General features: G+C 47.5%; 2 protein-coding genes across 2 annotated transcripts in view; one reads left to right on the top strand and one right to left on the bottom strand.

Moving 5' to 3' along the window:
• The window catches only part of DNAJB1 (DnaJ heat shock protein family (Hsp40) member B1), a 74,080-nt gene that overhangs the window by 38,905 nt on the left and 11,944 nt on the right, over positions 1 to 23,231 (bottom strand). The window lies entirely within an intron of this gene.
• The window catches only part of TECR (trans-2,3-enoyl-CoA reductase), a 34,946-nt gene continuing 31,284 nt past the window's right edge, over positions 19,570 to 23,231 (top strand). The window contains exon 1 of the mRNA XM_073653839.1: positions 19,570 to 19,704. Coding sequence (XP_073509940.1) covers positions 19,690 to 19,704 — 15 coding nt within the window. The 5' untranslated portion in view covers positions 19,570 to 19,689. The remainder of the gene's footprint in view (positions 19,705 to 23,231) is intronic.

Below are 23,231 nucleotides of genomic sequence, written 5' to 3'. Positions count from 1 at the left end.
TACAGAAACATATCCTACAAGACATGTGTGGTTGACTGGCCTGATATTGATGTGAATGGTCCCTGTTCCTCCTGCTCTTTCTCCTTTGCCACCACCTCATCCATCATTTATCACCTGAAGCTTTGTTTTAACGGGAGTCATAGAACTGGGATAGTAGCAGGAAAACATCCAGCAATCCTCGGAGGAGGTAGGATATGCGCCAAAATGTTGACCACCTCAGGCCTAGCCGCTACTACATACATGCGCTTGCATTCCAAGAAAACAAAGCAGATGCTAACTTCTATCATCATCATCATGCTCCTCACCTTGGCACTCTCAACTCCCCTGATGGAGAAGCCAGGGCCCACCGGAGGAGTCTGGTTCTCTGGTGGGCTCATCCAATGCTGCCCTAAAGCAGGCCAGGCTAAGAAAAGTGTGTGGGAAGGTGACAGGAGAAATAGGGGCGGCTGGGGACCGTTTATGGACACCCGGCCGCCCCCAGGCGGTTGGGGACCGAGCGTGGACACCCGGCCGCCGCACGGCTGGGGACTGAGTATGGATACCTCGCTGCCGAAACAGCCATGAGGTAGTGGCCAGCTTCGGCCTCCTCCAAACTAAAAGGCCCTTTTCATGTGAAAGCTATCAGTATGGTATTGCAGCCTGCGGGTGGGTGGGTGGTTGGCTGCATATTTGCGCTTGCATTGCAAGGAATGGGGGAGGTACAATTGAACACTGCCCTGGGACAAGGACTTGCACGGGGATAGTTGTAAGTCTACATCTTCTGATGCGGCAAGGATCACTTCTGATGGGCACACTTTTAGGCAGTGACCTGGGTGTCAGAGATGCTTACAGGGTATTCCCCATGCTGTTCCCATGTCTTTTCAGCACTGTATGCATGTGTCACACAGCACATGGCCAGATAAGATTGTAAAATGTTAAAATGACATTTCCCGGTGAATGCATTTGTCATGGTTGAAAGCAATACAAAAGTGCAAAAACGCATGAAAAATCCTACTTGTGAACATAGCCCAAGGTGTGGAGGAGTATTTTTGTTTTTGATTATTTATTTTACCTTATACACAAGTCTTTACCCTGGAAAGGAAGTTCCTTAACATATTTCACAGGAAAGCACTTTCAGTTTCGTTTTTGAACTTTTTCTTGTGAGCTCGTAAAAGTGGCTTAATACCTCTGACCACGTTGTTGACAGCAGTGACCTGGGGGTCAGAAATGCTTCCTGGGGCGATCCCCGTGCTGCCCCCATGTCTTTTGAGCACTGTCACTATCCTTTTGGGCACTTTTTAGGCTTTCTACAGGTGCCGCCGCAAAAATGCTCGGGTCTCCCATAGACTAACATTGGGCTCGTTGCTCGGGTCGAGCACCCGAGTATCACGATGAGCTCGGTCTGAGCTTCAAGCACCCGAGCATTTTAGTGCTCGCTCAACACTAATGAGAATCTTACTGGAAAGGACTTTGGGGCCAATTCATCAGCATCAGATTTCTACTGTAAAACTGCTTGAAATTTTGAGACGTTTGGCGGTTTTATGCCGGCTTTGCTAACTTTTTTCAAAACTGGACAAAGATCAGGTGGGAAGGGCATATGTATGCATGAGCATCAAATTAATCATAATTTACGCCACAGAATTGTCATATTTTATGACAGAATTGTACACCAGGCTCTGACATGATGTACATTTCTTGCTGTGGAACACGGTAGCTGAAACATGCACTTAGTTCATTAAATTTGGGGCATGTACAGTGCCTTGAAAAAGTATTCACAGCCTGTAAACTTTTCTACATTTCTTCATGTTACACCCACAAACTTAAATGTATTTTATTGGGATTTTATGTGATACCAACACAAAGTAGCAAGTATTTGGGAAGTGTAAAGGAAATGATACATGGTTTTCTAAATATTTTTAAAATATAAATCCGAAAATTCAGTCCCCTGTAGTTTGACACCCCTAAATAAAATCCTGAGTGAAAAATTGCCTTCAGAAGACACATAATAAGTAAATTGAGTCCACTTATGTGTAATTTATTCTCAGTATAACTACAGCTGTTCTGTGGAGGCCTCAGAAGTTTGTTTGAGAATATTAGGGATCAAACAACATCATGAAAACCAAGAACCACACCAGACAGGTGAGGGATAAAGTTGTGGAGAAGAGTAAAACAGGGTTAGGTTATAAAAAATAGCTCAAGCTCTGAACATCTCACAAAGCACTGTTCAATCCATCATCCAAAAATGGAGGAGTATAGCACAACTGCAAACCTACCAAGACATGGCTCTCCACCTAGTCTGACACAAGTAAGGAGAACAGTAATTTGAAAAGCAGCCTAAAAAACATTAGGAATCAAACACCATCATGAAAACCAATGAACACACCAGACAGGTCAGGGATGAAGTTGTGGAAAAGAGTGAAGCAGGGTTAGGTTATAAAAAAATAGCCCAAACTCTGAACTTCTCACGGAGCACTATTCAATCCATCATCCAAAAGTGGAAGGCGTATGGCACAACTACAAACCTACCAAGAAATGGCATCCAAATAAATTGACATCCCAAGCAAGTATATCACTACTTATAGAAGCAGCCTAGAGGCCCATGGTCACTCTGGAGAAGCTGCAGAGATCCACAGCTCAGGTGGGAGAATCTGCCCACAGTACAATTATTGGCAAGAAATAAGGCAATTTTTGAAAGCAAGCCATAAGAAGTCCCGTTTGCAGTTTGCAGAAAGCCATGTAGGGGACAGAGCTAGTATGTAGAAGAAAGTGCTCTGGTCAGATGAGTCCAAAGGAGAATTTTTGGGCTAAATGCAAAATGCTACGTGACAAAAAACTATCACTGCACATCACCCTGAAAACATTATGCCCACCGTGAAACATGGTGGTGACAGCATCATGCTGTGGGGAGGCTTTTCATCAGCAGGGACAGGGAAGCTGGTCAGAGTTGATGAGAAGATGGATGAAGCTAAATACACAGCAATCCTGGAGGAAAACCTGTTAGAGGCTGTAAAAGACTTGAGACTGTGGTGTAGGTTCACCTTCCAGCAGGACAACGACACTACAACATACTGCTAGATCTATAATGGATGGTTTAGATCACAGCATATTCATGTGTGTGAACGAGAGCGAGTCTGCAAAGAAGAATGCGCAAAAATTTCAGCCTCTTAATGTGCAAAAATGGTAGAGACAGACCCCAAAAGACTACAGCAGTAATTACAGTGAAAGGTGGTCCTACAAAGTACTGACTCAGGGGGGCTGAATACAAATGCATGTCACAATTTTATTTTTAAAGTATTTAGAAAACCCATGTATCATTTCTTTTACACTTCACAAATGCTTGCTATTTTGTGTTGGTATATCACATAAAATCCCAATAAAATACATTTAAGTTTGTGGGTGAAATGTGGAAAAGCTCACAAGGTTCAAAGCACTGTAACTCCAAGATTGACGTATAAAACACCAATCTTGATGAATCGGGGCCTTTCTGCATTCAGTTTCCCAAAGCGCCACCACAAATGAAGAGAATCATTACACTTCATCTATTCAAATGCATGCATTTTCTGTATAGGAGGACAGGACGATTCCTCCCAAGCAAGAGATGCTCTGTACATCCGCTCTCCACTAGGGACAAGAGATGACCTAAAAAGAGGGCTTCTTCTGTAATTCAGAGATTCCTAATGAGGATTATAGCTTTTATTTTATTTTCTTTTTTTTTTTAAAGGACAACCCATTTAACTATTATAAACAGGTATCATATCTCTCCCTAACTTCTAGCCATTCCTGAATACTTTTGGGACTATTGATCAAAGAGAGTCATTGGGATCTTGGAGGACTAGCACACTGCTGAGCTGTGTAGGATATCACAAGTAACCATGATATTAAGAAGATTGCCAGGCTTGTAATTTTATTCTCATACCGACACCTTCAGCAACACCGCCCGCCCTCCATCGGTTCTCCGGTTCCTATACCAACAACACCGCCATAAATCACATCTTCAACTACTCCCCTGTCTTCTCTACCACCAATTACTATCTATCTGCTAAAAAATAGAATAAAGCGTTCCCGATTTCTAATATAAGGGGTGCAAGTCTCCAGGTAGCCACCCCATTATCTTCTTATATAAATTCCAAAAAGAGGCAGCACTCCAAAAGTTATCATCAATGGTTTATTTAACACTGGTGTCTTCTCTACTTCTCAATGGTGGGAAGCTACTTCCGTTTAACCCTCTATCTATCTATCTATCTATCTATCTATCTGTCTATCATTTATGCATATGTCTTGATTCCATATATGCATGTGTCTACGTATCTTGATTCTTTTTAACAAATCTATGATAGACCATCCTGCCATCAAACCTTTCCGAAGTGTTTGCTTTTCTGGAGGTCTGGAGGCCATGTGGAAGAGTGGACATCTCTTATAGGACTCCAAGCATTCGCCTTTCACTCTTTGTCTAGGAATCCTTCTGGATGTCATGGTTAGATGCAAATTATGATCAATCGGGGTGCAGAGGTAGTAGTTACTCCGGGACCCTGGTCCCCCAAATCATCAAGACCGGCGTTGTTCTTGCTGGTCTTGATGAGGAGACAAGTTGGAGTAAGATTTCTGGTGCAAGGTACATCACAGCTCATTATGAATTTGACAAGCCGTGGCGTCAAGCCCTCGACCTACCCCTGTATCTTCTTATATAAATTCCAAAAAGAGGCAGCACTCCAAAAGTTACCATCAATGGCTTATTTAACACTGGTGTCTTCTCTACTTCTCAATGGTGGAAGCTACTTCCTTTTAACCCTCTATCTATCTATCTATCTATCTATCTATCTATCTATCTATCTATCTATCTATCTATCATTTATCCGTATCTCTTGATTCCATGTATGCATGTATCTATCTTGATTCTTTTTAACAAATCTAGACCATCCTGCCATCAAACCTTCCAGAAGTATTTGCTTTTGAGGAGGTTTGAAGGCCACCTGGGAGAGTGGTCATCTCTTCTAGGACTCCAAGCGCTCTCAGTCTTTTTCTAGGAATCCTTCTGGATGTCAAGGTTAGAAGCAAAGTATGATCAATAGGGGTGCAGAGGTAGTAGTTACACCGGGACCCTGGTCCCTCGATTCATCATGACCGGCGATGTTCTTTCCAGTCTTGATGAGAGGATGTCTTGGAGGAATATTTCTGGAGCAAGGTACATCACAGCTCATTATGGATTTGATGAGCCGCGGCGTCAAGACCTCGTCCCACCCCAGTTCTGCCCATTTTGGCATAGGTGAGTAAAACTGGTGCAAAAACGCAAACGTTTTTTGTACAACCTTGTGTTGCGCATCAATTTTTTGCCAAAATTCTGGAGTAATCGCTTTGATGAATCGAGTCCCTGGTGTCTAAAAGAGACAAAAAGACTTTGCCTAGGGTCCTAGGATCTTACACTTACACTTCCGGCAACCATCACAACTCATGCATAGATGGTCACCCAGCTTTCTCACAGTCCTGAATTGCAATTTGGCATAGTAGTGTTGCAGATTTGGCATTCGTCGGGAAGCTGGATGGCAATGTAGTGCGGGAGGAGTAATGGCATACAGGTTGTCTCCCAGCATCCAAAGGAATAAATATGCATTTTATATTAAAATATTCTGCGTATTTCTATAAATCATAGGAAAAATATGGAATAGATGAGAATATTGTAAAGGCTGAGCAGTCATGTCGTGTCGAGTGTGGCACGGTGCCTCAGTAATTCTGCTTATGTACATCTCCTGCAGCCAAATACCTCTTTAAAGTATTCACCTGATGCCGTTCCAACACGGGGTATCGCTTCCACATGTCACTGAATGGCACTTGGAGGCAGCCCTTTCGATACCCAGAATAGATCGCTTGTGTTTTTATTAATGTGACAATTAGCTCACATGAATGCTGCTGATTAGGGACTGCATTAGCCTAATAGAAATCGTGTATCCTGCTCATCACATGGTTTGTTTTGCCCTTCAAGGAAAACCTTTTCAAGCTGCTGTCCTCTTTAAAATTTAAAGCTGATCTGTAGCCAGATTTCAAACTGCATGCATTACTAAACAGATCTATTAGACTTGGTGATGCTGGTGTACTTACTTTTAAAATCCATGTCAGAATGGTTGTAAAATCATTTCTGAAAGTTTAAAGGGGTTGTCCACTATTCAGACAACCCCTTCTCATTAGCTATAATCCCCCCCCCCCCGTGTAAAATAATAACAGCCTGTACTCACCATTCCAGCAGGGCTCGCTTGACGATGTTATGCCAATGTGAGCCCAGCAGCCAATCAGAGGAGGTTTCACTCTCAATTACTTCTGACATGATGGACATTCGGAGGAAATCAAAAGATCAGCAGCAGTTCTCACGTCTTTTGAATGTCAGCTTGGTCCAAAGGATGTGAGAGTGAAACAGACGCTCATTGACAGCAGGGCTCACATAACGTAACAATGTCATGCGAGTCCTGGGAGACCCGACGTGGCTGGAGTTCAGCATGGGCTGTTTTTATTTTACATGGAGGAGAATATAGCAGTGGAGAAGGGGTTGTGGACAACCCCTTTAACTCTATTTCACCTACGTAGCCTGATTGACAACTCCTCAGTGTCCCTCCTTCCTGCTGACATCTCACACTGCTCAGTACAAGCTGCAGCTGTCAGAATGGGCGAGCAAAGATTGAATACACTTGAACTCATGAGCTACTTCATTTTTTTCAACTTGGACTCACAAAATACTTATCTTTAATATCAGGAATAAGAAAAGGGATCAGAGATCTGATATTTGGGGTCATGATGAATGCCGATCGCTTCATATAGGTTAATCTACACTTGATTATGTCACACTCAAAACACGTGACATAGTCAGTGTCCATACCACATGTAGGCAGGGTGCCTGATAGGGCACATTTAGGTACTTTTAGTACAGGGAAAAATAACAAATAAAAATTATGATTTAGAGTGAATTTTTGGGGGGCATACCAAAAAAATTAAATAAAAAAAAATCAGTAAAAAAATATCAACATTTAATAAAATTGAATGAGCAATTGGCTAACTTGGACAATGAAGACACAGTGATATTCGCATCACTGCAATTTGAGAGCTATAAGTGTTTTATTTTGTAAGGGCTTGTTTTTTGAGCGATGACTGAAAGGGTTATTCCAAAAACAGCAAGTTGTCCCCTACCCATAGGATATGGGGATAACTAGCTGATCACTGGGGGTCCGACCACTAGGACTCCTAGTGATTAATAGAACTGGGCTCTGGAGCTCGAGCTATTTCCGTCAGTGCGATAGACAATCCTCTCTATTCAAGAAAGTGCTCTGCAGTGCCTGTTCTTGAGAGCACGAGGGTCCCAATGGTCAGACCCCCCAGTGATCAGCAAATTATCCCCTATATCATGGATAGGGGATTACTTGCTATTTTGGGAATAACACTTTAAGAACCCCATATTAGAGTATATATAATGTATGAAAAAAAGTGTTAAATATTTTTTGGGGGGTGGAATAGAAAAATAAGCAGCAATTCCACAATATTTTTTAGGGTTTTGCAATATTCCGGCGTTTACACTATGGAATACATGACATGCTAACTTTTCTGTAGATCAGTACGATATCAATTTTATTATTTTAATTATGTTTTACTACTTTTGAGAATTAAAAATACTTCTTAGTATTTAGTGATCACACCCTACAAGTGTCCCTAGTTTAATATGGAGCACATCCAGTGTCAGGCTGGGGTACCAAGGGCCCACCAGTAACATTGGCTCAGGGGGCCCACCTGTAACATTGGCTCAGGGGGCCCACCTGTAACATTGGCTCAGGGGGCCCACCAGTAACATTGGCTCAGGGGGCCCCACCAGTAACATTGGCTCAGGGGGCCCACCAGTAACATTGGCTCAGGGGGCCCCACCAGTAACATTGGCTCAGGGGGCCCACCTGTAACATTGGCTCAGGGGGCCCACCAGTAACATTGGCTCAGGGGGCCCACCAGTAACATTGGTTCAGGGGGCCCACCAGTAACATTGACTCAGGGGGTCCACCAGTAACATTGGCTCAGGGGGTCCACCAGTAACATTGGCTTAGGTGGCCCACCAGTAACATTGGCTCAGGGGGCCCACTGTTCAGCTACATGCAAATATTACATTACTCGCATTCACAAGTTTACCTCTGCTTCTATATAATAGTCTACTGCATACGTGTCAAACTCCGGCCCGTGGGTTAAATCTGGCCAGCAAGGGGGTTATATTTGGCCTGAGACACCAGAGCCACCACCCCTATGTGGAGCCATTATACTGTATGGAGGACTATGTGGGCCCATTATACTGTATGGAAGACTATGTGGGGCCATTATACTGTATGGAGGACTATGTGGGGCCCATTATACTGTATGGAAGACTATGTGGGGCCATCATACTGTATGGAGGACTATGTGGGGCCATTTTTCTGTATGGAGGACTATGTGGGACCCATTTTTCTGTATGGAGGACTATGTGGGGCCCATTATACTGTATGGAGTACTATGTGGGGCCATTATACTGTATGGAGGACTGTGCGGGGCCATTATAGTGTATGGAGGACTATGTGGGGCCCATTATACTGTATGGAGGACTGTGCGGGGCCATTATACTGTATGGAGGACTATGTGGGGCCCATTATTCTGTATGGAGGACTGTGCGGGGCCATTATACTGTATGGAGGACTATGTGGGGCTGATTATACTGTATGGAGGACTATGTGGGGCCCATTATACTGTATGGAGGACTATGCGGGGGCTATTATTCTGTATGGAGGACTATGTCAGGGCCATTATTCTGTATGGAAGACTGTGTGGTGCCCATAATACTGTATGGAGGACTATGTGGGGCCCATTATACTGTATGGAGGATTGTGTGGTGCCCATAATACTGTATGGAGGACTATGTGGGGCCCATTATACTGTATGGAGGACTATGTGAGGACCATTATACTCTATGGAGAACTATGTGGGGCCCATTATTCTATATGGAGGACTATGTGGGGCCCATTATTCTGTATGGAGGACTATGTGGGCCCATTATTCTGTATGGAGGACTATGTGGGCCTATTATACTGTATGGAAGACTATGTGGGGCCCATTATACTCTATGGAGGACTATGTGAGGACCATTATACTGTATGGAGGACTATGTGGGGCCTATTACTCTGTATGGAGGACTATGTCAGGGCCATTATTCTATATGGAAGACTGTGTGGTCCCATAATACTGTATGGAGGACTATGTGGGGCCCATTATACTGTATGGAGGACTATATGGGGCCATTATACTGTATGGAGGATTGTGTGGTGCCCATAATACTGCATGGAGAACTATGTGGGGCCCATTATACTGTATGGAGGACTATGTGAGGACCATTATACTGTATGGAGAACTATGTGGGGCCCATTATTCTATATGGAGGACTATGTGGGCCCATTATTCTGTATGGAGGACTATGTGGGGCCTATTATACTGTATGGAAGACTATGTGGTCCCATTATTCTGTATGGAGGACTATGTGTGGTCCAGTATACTGTATGGAGGACTATGTGGGGCCATTATTCTGTATGGAGGAGTATGTGGGCCCATTATTCTATATGGAGGACTATGTGGGCCCATTACTCTGTATGGAGGACTATGTGGGCCCATTATTCTATATGGAGGACTATGTGTGGCCCAGTATACTGTATGGAGGACTATGTGGGGCCCATTATTCTGTATGGAGGACTATGTGGGGTCATTATTCTGTATGGAGGACTATGTGGGCCCATTATTCTGTATGGAGGACTATGTGGGGTCATTATTCTGTATGGAGGACTATGTGGGCCCATTATTCTGTATGGAGGACTATGTGGTACCCATTACACTGTATGGAGGACTATGTAGGGCCTATTATTCTGTATGGGGGACTATGTTGGGCCTATTATTCTGTATGGAGGACTATGTGGGACCATTATACAGTATGGAGGAATATGTGGGGCCCATTATTCTGTATGGAGGACTATGTGGGGCCTATTATTCTGTATGGAGGACTATGTGGGGCCCATTATACTGTATAGAGGATTATGTGAGGACCATTATACTGTATGGAGGACTATGTTGGGCCTATTATTCTGTATGGAGGAATAATGGCCCCCATATAACGCTCCATGCAGAATACTGGCCCCCATATACACTGTGTTCCAAATTATTATGCAAAAAGTGTTTAGGAGTGATAAGGTAAGAATTTTTTTGTTTGTCAGTTAAACTCATTGATGGTGATGTGTGTCAGGGCTCTTTATATCACTGTAAGCAATTGCAGACACCTGTGCTAGATAGTTTGGCAGGTGTGTCCAATGAAAGGCAAGACTACTTAAGAAGGCTGTCCCACATTATTAAGCAGCCTACATTTTCTGCCAAAATGGGAAAGAAAAAGGATGTGTCGGCTGCTGAGAAGCAACAAATTGTGGAGTGTTTAGATCAAGGCATGACTACAATCAACATTGCCAAGACACTTCATCGTGATCATCGCACAATCTAGAAGTATGTAGCTGATTCACAGTACACACGTGTGCGTGCTGATAAGGGAAAATTGAGGACTCTTTCCTACAGGCAATTACGTCAGGTTAAAAGAGCTGCGGCAAAAAAGCCTTGTCATAGCAGCAGACAAGTTTTTGAAGCTGCTGGTGCCTCCAACGTCCCCCGAACAACAAGATGCAGGGTCCTTCAGAGGTTTGCAGCTGTGCGTAAGCCATCCTGTCGACCTCCTCTATCCACTGCACACAAGCAGAAACGGCTCCAGTGGGCCAAACAATACATGAAGACTGACTTCAAAATGCTCGATGGTCCAGATGGATGGAGTGGAGGATGGCTGGTTGATGGACACCCCATGCAAACACAGCTGCGGCGCCAACAAGGAGGAGGTGGAGTAATGTTTTGGGCTGGAATCATGGGGAGAGAGATTGTCGGCCCCTTTAGGATCCCTGAAGGGGTAAAGATGAACTCCATAATGTATGTTGAGTTTCTCAAACAGCACTTCCTGCCATGGTTCAAGAAGAAGAACCGTGCATTCCGCAGCAAGATCATTTTCATGCATGATAATGCACCGTCTCATGCTGCACATAACACATCTGCATCTCTGGCTGCTATGGGCATAAAAGGGGACAAACTTATGGTGTGGCAGCCATCCTCCCCTGACCTCAACCCCATTGAGAACCTCTGGAGCATCATCAAAAGGAGTGTCTATGATGGCGGGAGGCAGTTCACATCTAAGCAACAGCTCTGGGAGTGTATTCTGTCCTCATGCAAAACAATTGAAGCAGAAACCATCCAAAACCTGACAAATTCAATGGACGAGAGAGTTCAGAAGCTCCTTTCGAACAAGGGGTCCTATGTGCAAATGTAACATCACCTAGAATAAAGTTTTGAGTTGAAAACTGTTTGATTTCAGTTTGTAATAACCTGCTAATGCTTATAATTTCAAAAATGACCATTTTTTTGTTCTTTATTCAAATGAAAAGGTTGAAAACTCTGCTGTGCATAATAATTTGGAACATGCATTTTGAGTGCAGTTTGAGTGTTTTATTTTTTTAAAAATATACTGTTATCATAGGCAGGTTGTACAAAAACCTTTCAATTGTACTCTAATAGTTATTTGACTGGAAAATTACAATGACTGCAATTCATATAGGTAATTTGAGAAAATCTGAGAAAATATTATTTGCATAATAATTTGGAACACAGTGTAATGCTCCATACATGTGCTTCCCCCCTACTCTGGAACTCTCTACCCCAACACGTCAGACTCTCACGTACCGTGGAAACCTTCAAAAGGAGCCTGAAGACCCACCTCTTCCGACAAGCCTACAACTTGCAATAACCACTGATTCACCATACCGCTGCCCGACCAGCTCTACCCTCACCTACTGTATCCTCACCCATCCCCTGTAGATTGTGAGCCCTCGCGGGCAGGGACCTCGCTCCTCCTGTACCAGTCGCTGTCACATTGTATTCAAGATTATTGTAATTGTTCTTGTATGTATACCCCTTTTTCACATGTAAAGTGGCATGGAATAAATGGCGCTATAATAATAATAATAATACAGAATACTGGTCCCCATAAAATGCTCCGTACAGAATACTGGCCCCCATATAATGCTCCATACAGGATACTGGTCCAGTTATAACGCTCCATACAGGATACTGGCCCCCATATAATGCTCCATGCAGGCTGATCCCCCCACATAATGCCCTTTGCATGCTGTTCCCCCCACATAATGACCTATGCAGGCTGCTCCCCCTTATAATGCCCCATGCAGGCTGTTCCCCCGTTTTAATGCCCCATGCAGGATGTCACCCCCCCCATATAATGCCCCATGCAGGATATCACTTCTCACCCCCATATAATGCCCCATGCAGGATGTCACCCCCCATATAATACCCCATGCAGGATGTCACCCCCCATATAATGCCCCATGCAGGATGTCACCCCCCATATAATGCCCCATGCAGGATGTCACCCCCATATAATTCCCCATGCAGGATGTCGCCCCCCCATATAATGCCCCATGCAGGATATCACCCCCCATATAATTCCCCATGCAGGATGTCACCCCCCCCCCATATAATGCCCCATGCAGGATGTCACCCACCATATAATGCCCCATGCAGGATGTCACCCCTCATATAATTCCCCATGCAGGATGTCACCCCCCCATATAATGCCCCATGCAGGATGTCACCCACCATACAATGCCCCATGCAGGATGTCACCCCCCCATATAATTCCCCATGCAGGATGTCACCCCCCATATAATTCCCCATGCAGGATGTCACCCCCCATATAATGCCCCATGCAGGATGTCACTCCCCATATAATTCCCCATGCAGGATGTCACCTCTCCCCCCATATAATGCCCCATGCAGGATGTCACTCCCCATATAAATCCCCATGCAGGATGTCACCCCCCCATATAATGCCCCATGCAGGATGTCACTCCCCATATAATGCCCCATGCAGAATGTCAACCCCCCCATATAATTCCCCATGCAGAATGTCATCCCCCCATATAATTCCCCATGCAGGATGTCACCCCCCATATAATTCCCCATGCAGGATGTCACCCCCCATATAATGCCCCATGCAGGATGTCACCCCCCATATAATGCCCCATGCAGGATGTCACCCCCCATATAATTCCCCATGCAGGATGTCAGCCCCCCATATAATGCCCCATGCAGGATGTCACCCCCTCCATATAATGTCCCATGCAGGATGTTACCCCCCTTATAATTCCCCATGCAGGATGTCACCCCCCCATATAATGCCCCATGCTGGATGTCACCCCCTACATAATTCACCATGCAGGATGTCACCCCCCCATATAATGCCCCATGCAGGATGTCACGCCCTATATAATTTCCCATGCAGGATGTCACCCCCCCCATATAATGCCCCATGCAGGATGTCACCCACCATATAATGCCCCATGCAGGATGTCACCTCCCCATATAATGCCCCATGCAGGATGTCACCCCCCATATAATTCCCCATGCAGGATGTCACCCCCCCATATAATGCCCCATGCAGGATGTCACTCCCCATATAATTCCCCATGCAGGATGTCACCTCTCCCCCCATATAATGCCCCATGCAGGATGTCACCCCCCATATAATTCCCCATGCAGGATGTCACCCCTCCCCATATAATGCCCCATGCCTCCATACATTAAAAAAAAAAATCAAATACTCACCTCACTCCTCCTCACCTGCTGCCGCTGCTCAGGTCCGGACTCCAGTGTCACCGGCGTCTTCCCACTGCCTGTGATGGCTCAGGGGAGGGCGCGGTGGAAAGACGTCAGCGTCTGACAGCGGATCTGCGGAGGCACGGGGAGAGGTAAGTATCCGGCTGCCGGGGCCCTGAGCGAGCGGGTGAGAAGGGCGGGTGCTTGCACCACTCTCCTCCGCCCATAGTCCGGCGGGGTGCCCAACCGCGAGTGGGCCCCCCGCCTGCTCAGAGCCCCGGCACTTGCCCAAGTGCTGACGCCGGCCCTGGGGCCTATTATTCTGTATGGAGGAATATGTGGAGTCCTTTATACTGTATGAAGAACTATGTGGGGCCATTATACTGAATGGAGGACTATGTGGGGTCCATTATTCTGTATTAAGGACTATGTGGGGTCCATTATTCTGTATGAAGGACTATGTGGGGCCATTATACTGTATGTAGGACTATGTGGAGCCAGCCCATTATACTGTATGAAGGACTATGTGGAGCCCATTATACTGTATGGAGGACTATGTGGGGCTTATTATACTGTATGAAGGACTATGTGGGGTCATTATACTGTATGGAGGACTATGTGGAGCCCATTATACTGTATGAAGGACTATGTGGGGTCATTATACTGTATGGAGGACTATGTGGGGCCTATTATTCTGTATGGAGGACTGTGTGGAGCCCTTTATACTGTATGGAGGACTATGTGGGGCCTATTATTCTGTATGAAGGACTATGTGGGGCCTATTATTCTGTAGGGAGGACTATGTGGGGCCCATTATACTGTATGGAGGACTATATGAGGACCAGTATACTGTATGGAGGACTATGTGGGGCCTATTATTCTGTATGAAGGACTATGTGGGGCCTTTTATTCTGTATGAAGGACTATGTGGGGCCCATTATACCGTATGGAGGACTATATGAGGACCATTATACTGTATGGAGGACGATGTGGGGCCTATTATTCTATATGGAGGACTATGTGGAGCCCTTTATACTGTATGAAGGACTATGTAGGGCTCATTATTCTGTATGGAGGAATATGTAAAGCCCATTATTCTGTATGGAGGACTATGTGGAGCCCTTTATGCTGTATACTTGCTGGCTCGCGACTTTGTCCAAGTTTTTCATTTTGGCCCTTTGTGTGTTTAAGTTTGACATCCCTGGTCTAATGGGTGGTTTGTTACATGAATGATGAGATGTGGTCCTTGCTTGTACATAGTGAATCATGTGCTCATAGAGAGGGAGGTGGGAGCCCACTCCTGCACAGGGTCCACAGGGGAATTCACCTTTTTCCCTTTGGGCCAGTCCGAGCCTGTGCACATTCACTAAATAGTACATGGTCATTAATCTAGTGACTATAGATGGGGAATGTTACGAAGAACAATATGGTCAATATGGGTCCCGTACATTTATGACCTTGCGACTGACTGGTGACATCAGAATGTCCAGTTATTAATGGATATTTAGACAAGAAACACCTATGAAACTAACGCTGGTTTAGCGAAGAGAAGGACAGTCAGAGAACACTTCTGCAAACATTTTATTATATAAAAATCATGGAAACATCTGTGATAAAGGCAAAACTAAGAAGATCTTCAAGACCAAACAAGACTTTCTATATTCAAGGAAATAGAGAATTCTCGAATCACCGGGAGATATCAATAAATGACGAGGAGTACTCAATGGCCAATATGTGATATATGTATTACAGTGCCATCAGTTTTACCTGTCTAGAGAGTGGATATACCGTAATTAAGGAGGAGTACGGTGTCCTGCAGTGGTCACACTGTCCTCCATTGTAGAGATAGTTTAGTACATAAGAAGTTAGAGATTCAATGTAATATTTATTCGTTTTATGTTTAGGATCCAACTAAGATCCATGGACGAAGAAGATCGTTCCTAAATAAATTTGAAAATCAAGGAGAAGGAGAAACTCCGAAAGACTTTACTATGAGTAACTCAGTTATTACTTGTACCAGATGTTTCAATGGTAGATTTTCGGCTTACAAATAAATAGTAAGGCTATGTTCACTGTGACGATACAGCGTAAAATCATAACTATGCCAGACATACTTTCTGATGACAAGAGCAGCATACGTTTATTTTTATGTTGACTCTTTAATCTGTGTTCTTCTTTAGTTGATTAAAGCCCCCGTCTCACATAGCGATATCGCTAGCTATATCGCTGCTGAGTCACGGTTTTGGTGACTCACCAGCGACCTCACCAGCGATGTCGCTGTGTGTGACACTTTGCAACGATCAGGCCCCTGCTGTGAGGTCGCTGATCGTTGCAAAGTGTCCTGGACCATTTTTTGGTCGTTGGCCTCCCGCTGGCCAGCACACATCGCTGTGTGTGACCAGCGGGACCAACAATCTAGCTGGTAACTATGGTAAACATCGGGTTACTAGGGGCACGCGCGCACTTAGTAACCCGCTGTTTACCATGGATACCACTCTGCTACGGTGCGCGGAGGCTCCCGGCGCACCGTAGCAGAGTGGTATCCATGGTAAACAGCGGGTTACTAGGGGCACACGCGCACTTAGTAACCCGATGTTTACCATAGTTACCAGCCTGCTCCTGCTTGCAGCAGGCTGGTAACGGGAGCAGGACATCGTGGAACGATTCTTTCCACGATATCGCTGCTCCCCTGATCGCTGGTGAGCCTGCCTGTTTGACAGCTCACCAGCGATGTATTAGCGATGCAGCAACGATCCCTGACAGGTCGTATCGTTGTCGGGATCGCTGCTGCATCGCTTAGTGTGACGGGGCCCTAACACAGACTATTATTTGTATAACCCTGAATGTTATCTGCTCTTTGATTCTGAAACAATGATGTGTATTTACAAGAGCCCCTGTGATACAAACTATGTAAATAAATTACCTAGAACAATGAATGTTTGCCAGATATGTTAAATACCATTGTAAGGTGTTTGCCAGACAATCTTGGGGGATGAGCTGTGGATACTCAAGCACTGTGGAATAATATCATCCCTTTTTCTTAACCTGTGGATGTGTACTTAAAAAGGAGATGTGCTTCTGTAGTGGGGGAGACAGAATGAGACTTGCGACAGAGGATTAAGGAACATCAGAATGACCTTAGAATGAGTATGAGAGATATCCATCAGGAAAGTAGATGGATTGCATGGCATCTAAAGAGACACAGATTTGTATTTTACATGATTCTAGTCTAAGGGCACCGGCCCTGACTGGAAAGATTTGGATCTGCTCCATTAACCATCAGAGAGACATGGATACATTTTGGGGAGTCCAGAAGAGGACGAAGAAGTCACCTGGCCCCATGGATATGTTGTTTTGGGGTTGCTAGGAGGGACCCACCAGTCGCCTAGAACCCATGGAGACATTTGGAGTTGCCAGCAGGGACCCACCGATTGCCTGGCTCCATGGAAACTCTCAGAGAGGCCAGGGTGGGACCATCGGGTCTCCTGGCCTTGTACCTCGATGGACTGCTAGCTTCCTAAGCTTGCCACTACCTTCTCTCAGTGGGGGCCCACCAGAAGCGAGGGGCCACTGGTTGAGGTAGTCGGCCCTGGAAGTTTCCAAAGTCACAGCTGTTCTATCCCAGGCGGGCAGAGAAGGAAGGGTGAGACTGTGTAATGTTGTACCATCTTGGGTATTTGCTGGGACTGTTCTGTGTGTTTATTGTCCGCTTTGTGGTTCAATAAAGTATTGCGACGCTGTTTTACCCTTACCCTGTGTTGTCTGAGTAGTGTTACACCCACTGAAGGCCTCGGGTCTTCACATTCACACGTTACATTTTTCATGCAAATTAAAAGCTGCTTTTTAAAGTACCAGCAAAGGCTGCTTTTTAAAGTACCAGCAAAAGCTGTGAAATTTCAGAAGTCTCGTGCACACGCTTCTTTTTTCTTTCCTGACTGAATTTGAAAACTACTGGGATCTAAGTGGTTAACATTTCTCCTTGTGGAGAGTGACATGCCTAGCCTGGCATGCCAATGTGAGGAGGCTTATAAGCCATGCAATGCTCCTCTGGGACATTAAATATGCAAATTACCTCTTCAGAGAGGAAAAAGACCTGAACTCTAGTGCCACCTATTGGAAGCAGCAATCCTAAAAGACACTATTGACCCTTTAATGAGCCTAGCCACATGACTTTGGTTAAAAGCCAAACAAGAATCTCAATTTGCAGACACATGATTCAGGCTTTTGCCCCTCACCAGTGCAAAGTATGAGATCTGATTTGGCCGTATGAGATGATGATATGGCAAGGCTCGATAAAAGGTCGATAGTGACTTTTAGGACTGCTACTTCCAATAGGTGGCACTAGACTTCAAGCCCTGTTCCTCTTTGAGGAGGCAATGTGAATATTGGAAAACTGCTGCGCTTTTGAAAACTGCAGCATGTCAATTCTTTCAGCGTTTTTTTCACCCATAGAAAGCAATGGGTAAGTGCAAGAGTGCAGCAAAAATGTTGGCATCAGTTTTTACAGTGTTTTTGGTGATAAAAAGCAGGTACAGCCGGATGTGATACACCTTTATTTTTGGTGATTTTTCCCAAGTTTAAACCATAATATCTTGGTATCCTTAAACGAGCATGGATGTTAGTATTACAGTTTAATTAAATTAGTGATATGTGTTAAAATAAACAAGCACTACAGTGTGAGATGACAGATCGTAGTAGTAAATCATAGTATTGTAAATAAAAATGTTGTATTATGTGAGATTTTAATATTTGGACTTCCACATTTATCGTTGCTCTCTATAGGTGTGTAAAGAAGGGAAATATGGAGGAAGTTGTGGTAGAGGTGGAAAGGACCAACATACTTTCGACAAGGGCTCATTCAGATGTCAGTTTTTTGTGGATGAGTGCGATCTGTGCTTTTCCAAGTAGGTGCAAAATCGCAGAGACAAGTCCGATATTGATCTGAGTGTCACTTCAAAATTTTTCACGTATTTTGGATTTTCTGCGGATGTTTTCCATAGTAAATGTACAAGTAGATTTCCTAGCAGAGTAGAAGCATTTTTGTTTAATTTTTGATCATGGCCCCCTAGGGTGATGTTTTGTTACACGTGACCACTGCAGCCTCTGATTGGCAGTAGCGGTTACTTGGGATGGAACATCACCAAGGCTAATATGGAAGCCTTGCGTCTTGTGATGGGGTCACCAGCGGAGGTGAGCATCGGCTTTATTTTTTTTTAATGCTTCACTTCTGGATTTTGCTGTCAACCAACGCAGCAGCTCAATGGCACTGAGCCGAAGATCTCAGTGATTGGCTGCAGCGCTGTCAATGTGAGGTCACCACAGCAGCTTATCAACAAAGGCCAGGGGAGAGGCAGAGATTGGGGTGGGCTTCATCAGCCCATGGGGGCTGCGGCGATGTAGGACCCAGGCAGCCACAAAAAGTCATGCAGAGTCGGTGGTTACAGCCTTGCTTTTCTTTAACTAGGCAGAACTTTGGGCAACACTTGCTCTGTTTCCCATAGCTGAGGCCAAGCTATATAATAATAATAATAATAATTAATAATAATAATATTGCTTTTAAATTGCTGCTTAAAGGGATTTTCGCCGTGCGATCCAGTGTGGACACAGATTTGGCTGTAACTGCCCAGCCCCGCCCCCTGCGCAGCGCTACAAATAGCCTGACAGCTGTCCATCATTCCCGGCAAACCCCCGACGCCTATTGGCTGGAGAGAAGCACTACCAAAATCCCTGCCTGCTATTGGTTGATTAAACGTCAATCATTACTGCCCCCTCCGCCCATTGCACCTTACTCTTATTCCGCCCATAAATGGAACTGCGTCTCCCATTGGCTGAGCGTTCTATAACTCCGCCCCATTACTCCTATTTGGGAATCTGATTGGGTGATTCCCTTGTTTGTCACTATGTGGAGCAGTTGGCCCCGCCCCTGGCTGGATCCCCGGCAGGTACCTGCAAACTGTGAGTGTAGCTTAAGCGCCAGGTGCAGCCATGAAGCATTATGAGGTGAGTACCGGCCCGCGGCGCTGTGTGCGGCATCTGAGTGTGTGTGAGCCCACAATGGCGGCCTCTATTCCGCTACCACAGACAGATTTGTGCAAGTGATTGCGGAGAATGAGGACGGGAAGCGATGGACGGGGGCCGCGGAGGGACAAAAATATCCCAGAACGCCAGAAGTGATAGAAAGTTGTTGTGACTGAGAGGTCCCGCCCAGGAATGATGGAGGCAGCGGTACAGTCAGCGACGAGAGCTCTGTGTAGCCATGTGCCCCCACAACATTTATATAGGGGGCCCAGAGCTCAGACCCTTTTGCTGCCATCCAATACTCCTATAGTTGTGTCACCATCTTACATCTGTGCTGAGATATAGGCCGAAAGCCTGAGGCCACACTACTGGGGGCGGGGGTGTGAGGCTGCACTACTGGGGGGGTGTGTGTGAGGCTGCACTACTGGGGGGGTGTGTGTGAGGCTGCATTACTGGGGGTGTGTGTGTGAGGCTGCATTACTGGGGGTGTGTGTGTGAGGCTGCATTACTGGGGGGTGTGTGTGTGAGGCTGCACTACTGGGGGGGGTGTGTGTGTGAGGCTGCACTACTGGGGGGGGGTGTGTGTGAGGCTGCACTACTGGGGGGGGGTGTGTGTGAGGCTGCACTACTGGGGGGGGGTGTGTGTGAGGCTGCACTACCTGGGGGGGTGTGTGTGAGGCTGCACTACCTGGGGGGGTGTGTGTGAGGCTGCACTACCTGGGGGGGGGGGGGGTGTGAGGCTGCACTACCTGGGGGGGGGGGGGGTGTGAGGCTGCACTACCTGGGGGGGGGGGGGGGTGTGAGGCTGCACTACCTGGGGGGGGGGGGGGGGGGTGAGGCTGCACTACCTGGGGGGGGGGGGGGGGGTGTGAGGCTGCACTACCTGGGGGGGGGGGGGGGTGTGAGGCTGCACTACCTGGGGGGGGGGTGTGTGTGAGGCTGCACTACCTGGGGGGGGGGTGTGTGTGAGGCTGCACTACCTGGGGGGGGGGTGTGTGAGGCTGCACTACCTGGGGGGGGGGGGGGTGTGAGGCTGCACTACCTGGGGGGGGGGGGGGTGTGAGGCTGCACTACCTGGGGGGGGGGGGGGTGTGAGGCTGCACTACCTGGGGGGGGGGGGGGGGTGTGAGGCTGCACTACCTGGGGGGGGGGGGGGGGTGTGAGGCTGCACTACCTGGGGGGGGGGGGGGGTGTGAGGCTGCACTACCTGGGGGGGGGGGGGGTGTGAGGCTGCACTACCTGGGGGGGGTGTGTGTGTGAGGCTGCACTACCTGGGGGGGGGGTGTGTGTGAGGCTGCACTACCTGGGGGGGGGGGTGTGAGGCTGCACTACCTGGGGGGGGGGGGGGGTGTGAGGCTGCACTACCTGGGGGGGGGGGGGGGGGGTGAGGCTGCACTACCTGGGGGGGGGGGGGGGGGGGTGTGAGGCTGCACTACCTGGGGGGGGGGGGGGTGTGAGGCTGCACTACCTGGGGGGGGGGGGGTGTGAGGCTGCACTACCTGGGGGGGGGGTGTGTGTGAGGCTGCACTACCTGGGGGGGGGGTGTGTGAGGCTGCACTACCTGGGGGGGGGGGTGTGTGAGGCTGCACTACCTGGGGGGGGGGGTGTGTGAGGCTGCACTACCTGGGGGGGGGGGTGTGTGAGGCTGCACTACCTGGGGGGGGGGGTGTGTGAGGCTGCACTACCTGGGGGGGGGGGTGTGTGAGGCTGCACTACCTGGGGGGGGGGTGTGTGTGAGGCTGCACTACCTGGGGGGGGGTGTGTGTGAGGCTGCACTACCTGGGGGGGGGTGTGTGTGAGGCTGCACTACCTGGGGGGGGGGGGGGTGTGTGTGAGGCTGCACTACCTGGGGGGGGGGGGGGGTGTGTGAGGCTGCACTACCTGGGGGGGGGGGGGGTGTGTGAGGCTGCACTACCTGGGGGGGTGTGTGTGAGGCTGCACTACCTGGGGGGGGGGGGTGTGAGGCTGCACTACCTGGGGGGGGGGGGGGTGTGAGGCTGCACTACCTGGGGGGGGGGGGGGGGTGTGAGGCTGCACTACCTGGGGGGGGGGGGGGGGTGTGAGGCTGCACTACCTGGGGGGGGGGGGGGGGTGTGAGGCTGCACTACCTGGGGGGGGGTGTGTGAGGCTGCACTACCTGGGGGGGGGTGTGTGAGGCTGCACTACCTGGGGGGGGGTGTGTGAGGCTGCACTACCTGAGGGGGTGTGTGTGAGGCTGCACTACCTGAGGGGGTGTGTGTGAGGCTGCACTACCTGAGGGGGTGTGTGTGAGGCTGCACTACCTGAGGGGGTGTGTGTGAGGCTGCACTACCTGAGGGGGTGTGTGTGAGGCTGCACTACCTGAGGGGGTGTGTGTGAGGCTGCACTACCTGAGGGGGTGTGTGTGAGGCTGCACTACCTGGGTGTGTGTGTGTGAGGCTGCACTACTGGGGGGAGGGGGGTGAGGCTGCGCTACTGGGGTGGGAGGCTGCGCGTGTAGGGGCCACACTACTGGGGGGAGGCCATTCCACTGGGATGGGAAGCCGCGCTGGTGGAGGGGAGGCCACACTAGGGGGGAGGCCGCAGACCTGTCCCCTTATAGTTTCCCCTTACATTGATGAATCCATCAATGACATTTCGGATGTGGTTGTTGTTCTGCATCCGCACAAGAGCGGGACTGATGGCGCCAGTGTGGTTTTTGGCCCTGGTCTGGTCAGACTGCGGCTAATCCTGGTGCCATGGTCGCCAGACTGATCACCGGCAGCGCTGATGTCCCCTAGGATACGCCTGATTGTAGTGTGAGGGGGGTAAAGTCCGATGACAACAACGCTGGTCTGTTAACCCTTCACCGTCAAAGATAGGATCACGTGTTCTGCAAGTCACCAAGGAAGTCCTCCACCAGGGCAGCTACTGTGAAACTACAACTCTCAGCATGAATATTTCTGACAGTCTTCCCATTAGCCTCTTCTTGATGTGTGACATATGTCACATATTGGGAGCCGGTGTGCGGTGCAGAGCTGCCGGCTGTAAGCTCCAATATTTTTAACTGTTTAAATGCTGACGGCAGCATTTAAATAGCGAGATTGCAGGTGCCCCCGTGCAGACTCCCTCCCCCTGCAAGATGCGATCACTGGTGGCAGGCAGGGGCATGCTGAAGCTTCTCCTTGTTGCCCTCGAAGTCATCTGTGGCCGGGGCTTCGTCAGAGTACATCATTTTGGCTATAATATATATATATACAGTACAGACCAAAAGTTTGGACACACCTCATTTAAAGATTTTTCCGTATTTTCTTGACTATGAAAATTGTACATTCACACTGAAGGCATCAAAACTATGAATTATCACATGTGGAATTATATACTTAGCAAAAAAGTGTGAAACAGCTGAAAATATGTCTTATATTCTAGGTTCTTCATAGTAGCCATCTTTTGCTTTGATGACTGCTTTGCACACTGTTGGCATTCTCTTGATGAGGTTCAAGAGGTAGTCACCGGAAATGGTCTTCCAACAATCTTGAAGGAGTTCCCAG

This window comes from Phyllobates terribilis, unplaced genomic scaffold (genome assembly GCF_046119375.1).
Source record: "Phyllobates terribilis strain yellow unplaced genomic scaffold, ASM4611937v1 Scaffold_11__3_contigs__length_659146591, whole genome shotgun sequence".
NCBI classification, from domain to species: domain Eukaryota; kingdom Metazoa; phylum Chordata; class Amphibia; order Anura; family Dendrobatidae; genus Phyllobates; species Phyllobates terribilis.
Note: the sequence above shows the minus strand (reverse complement) of the source record. Positions and strands in the feature narration are given on the sequence as shown.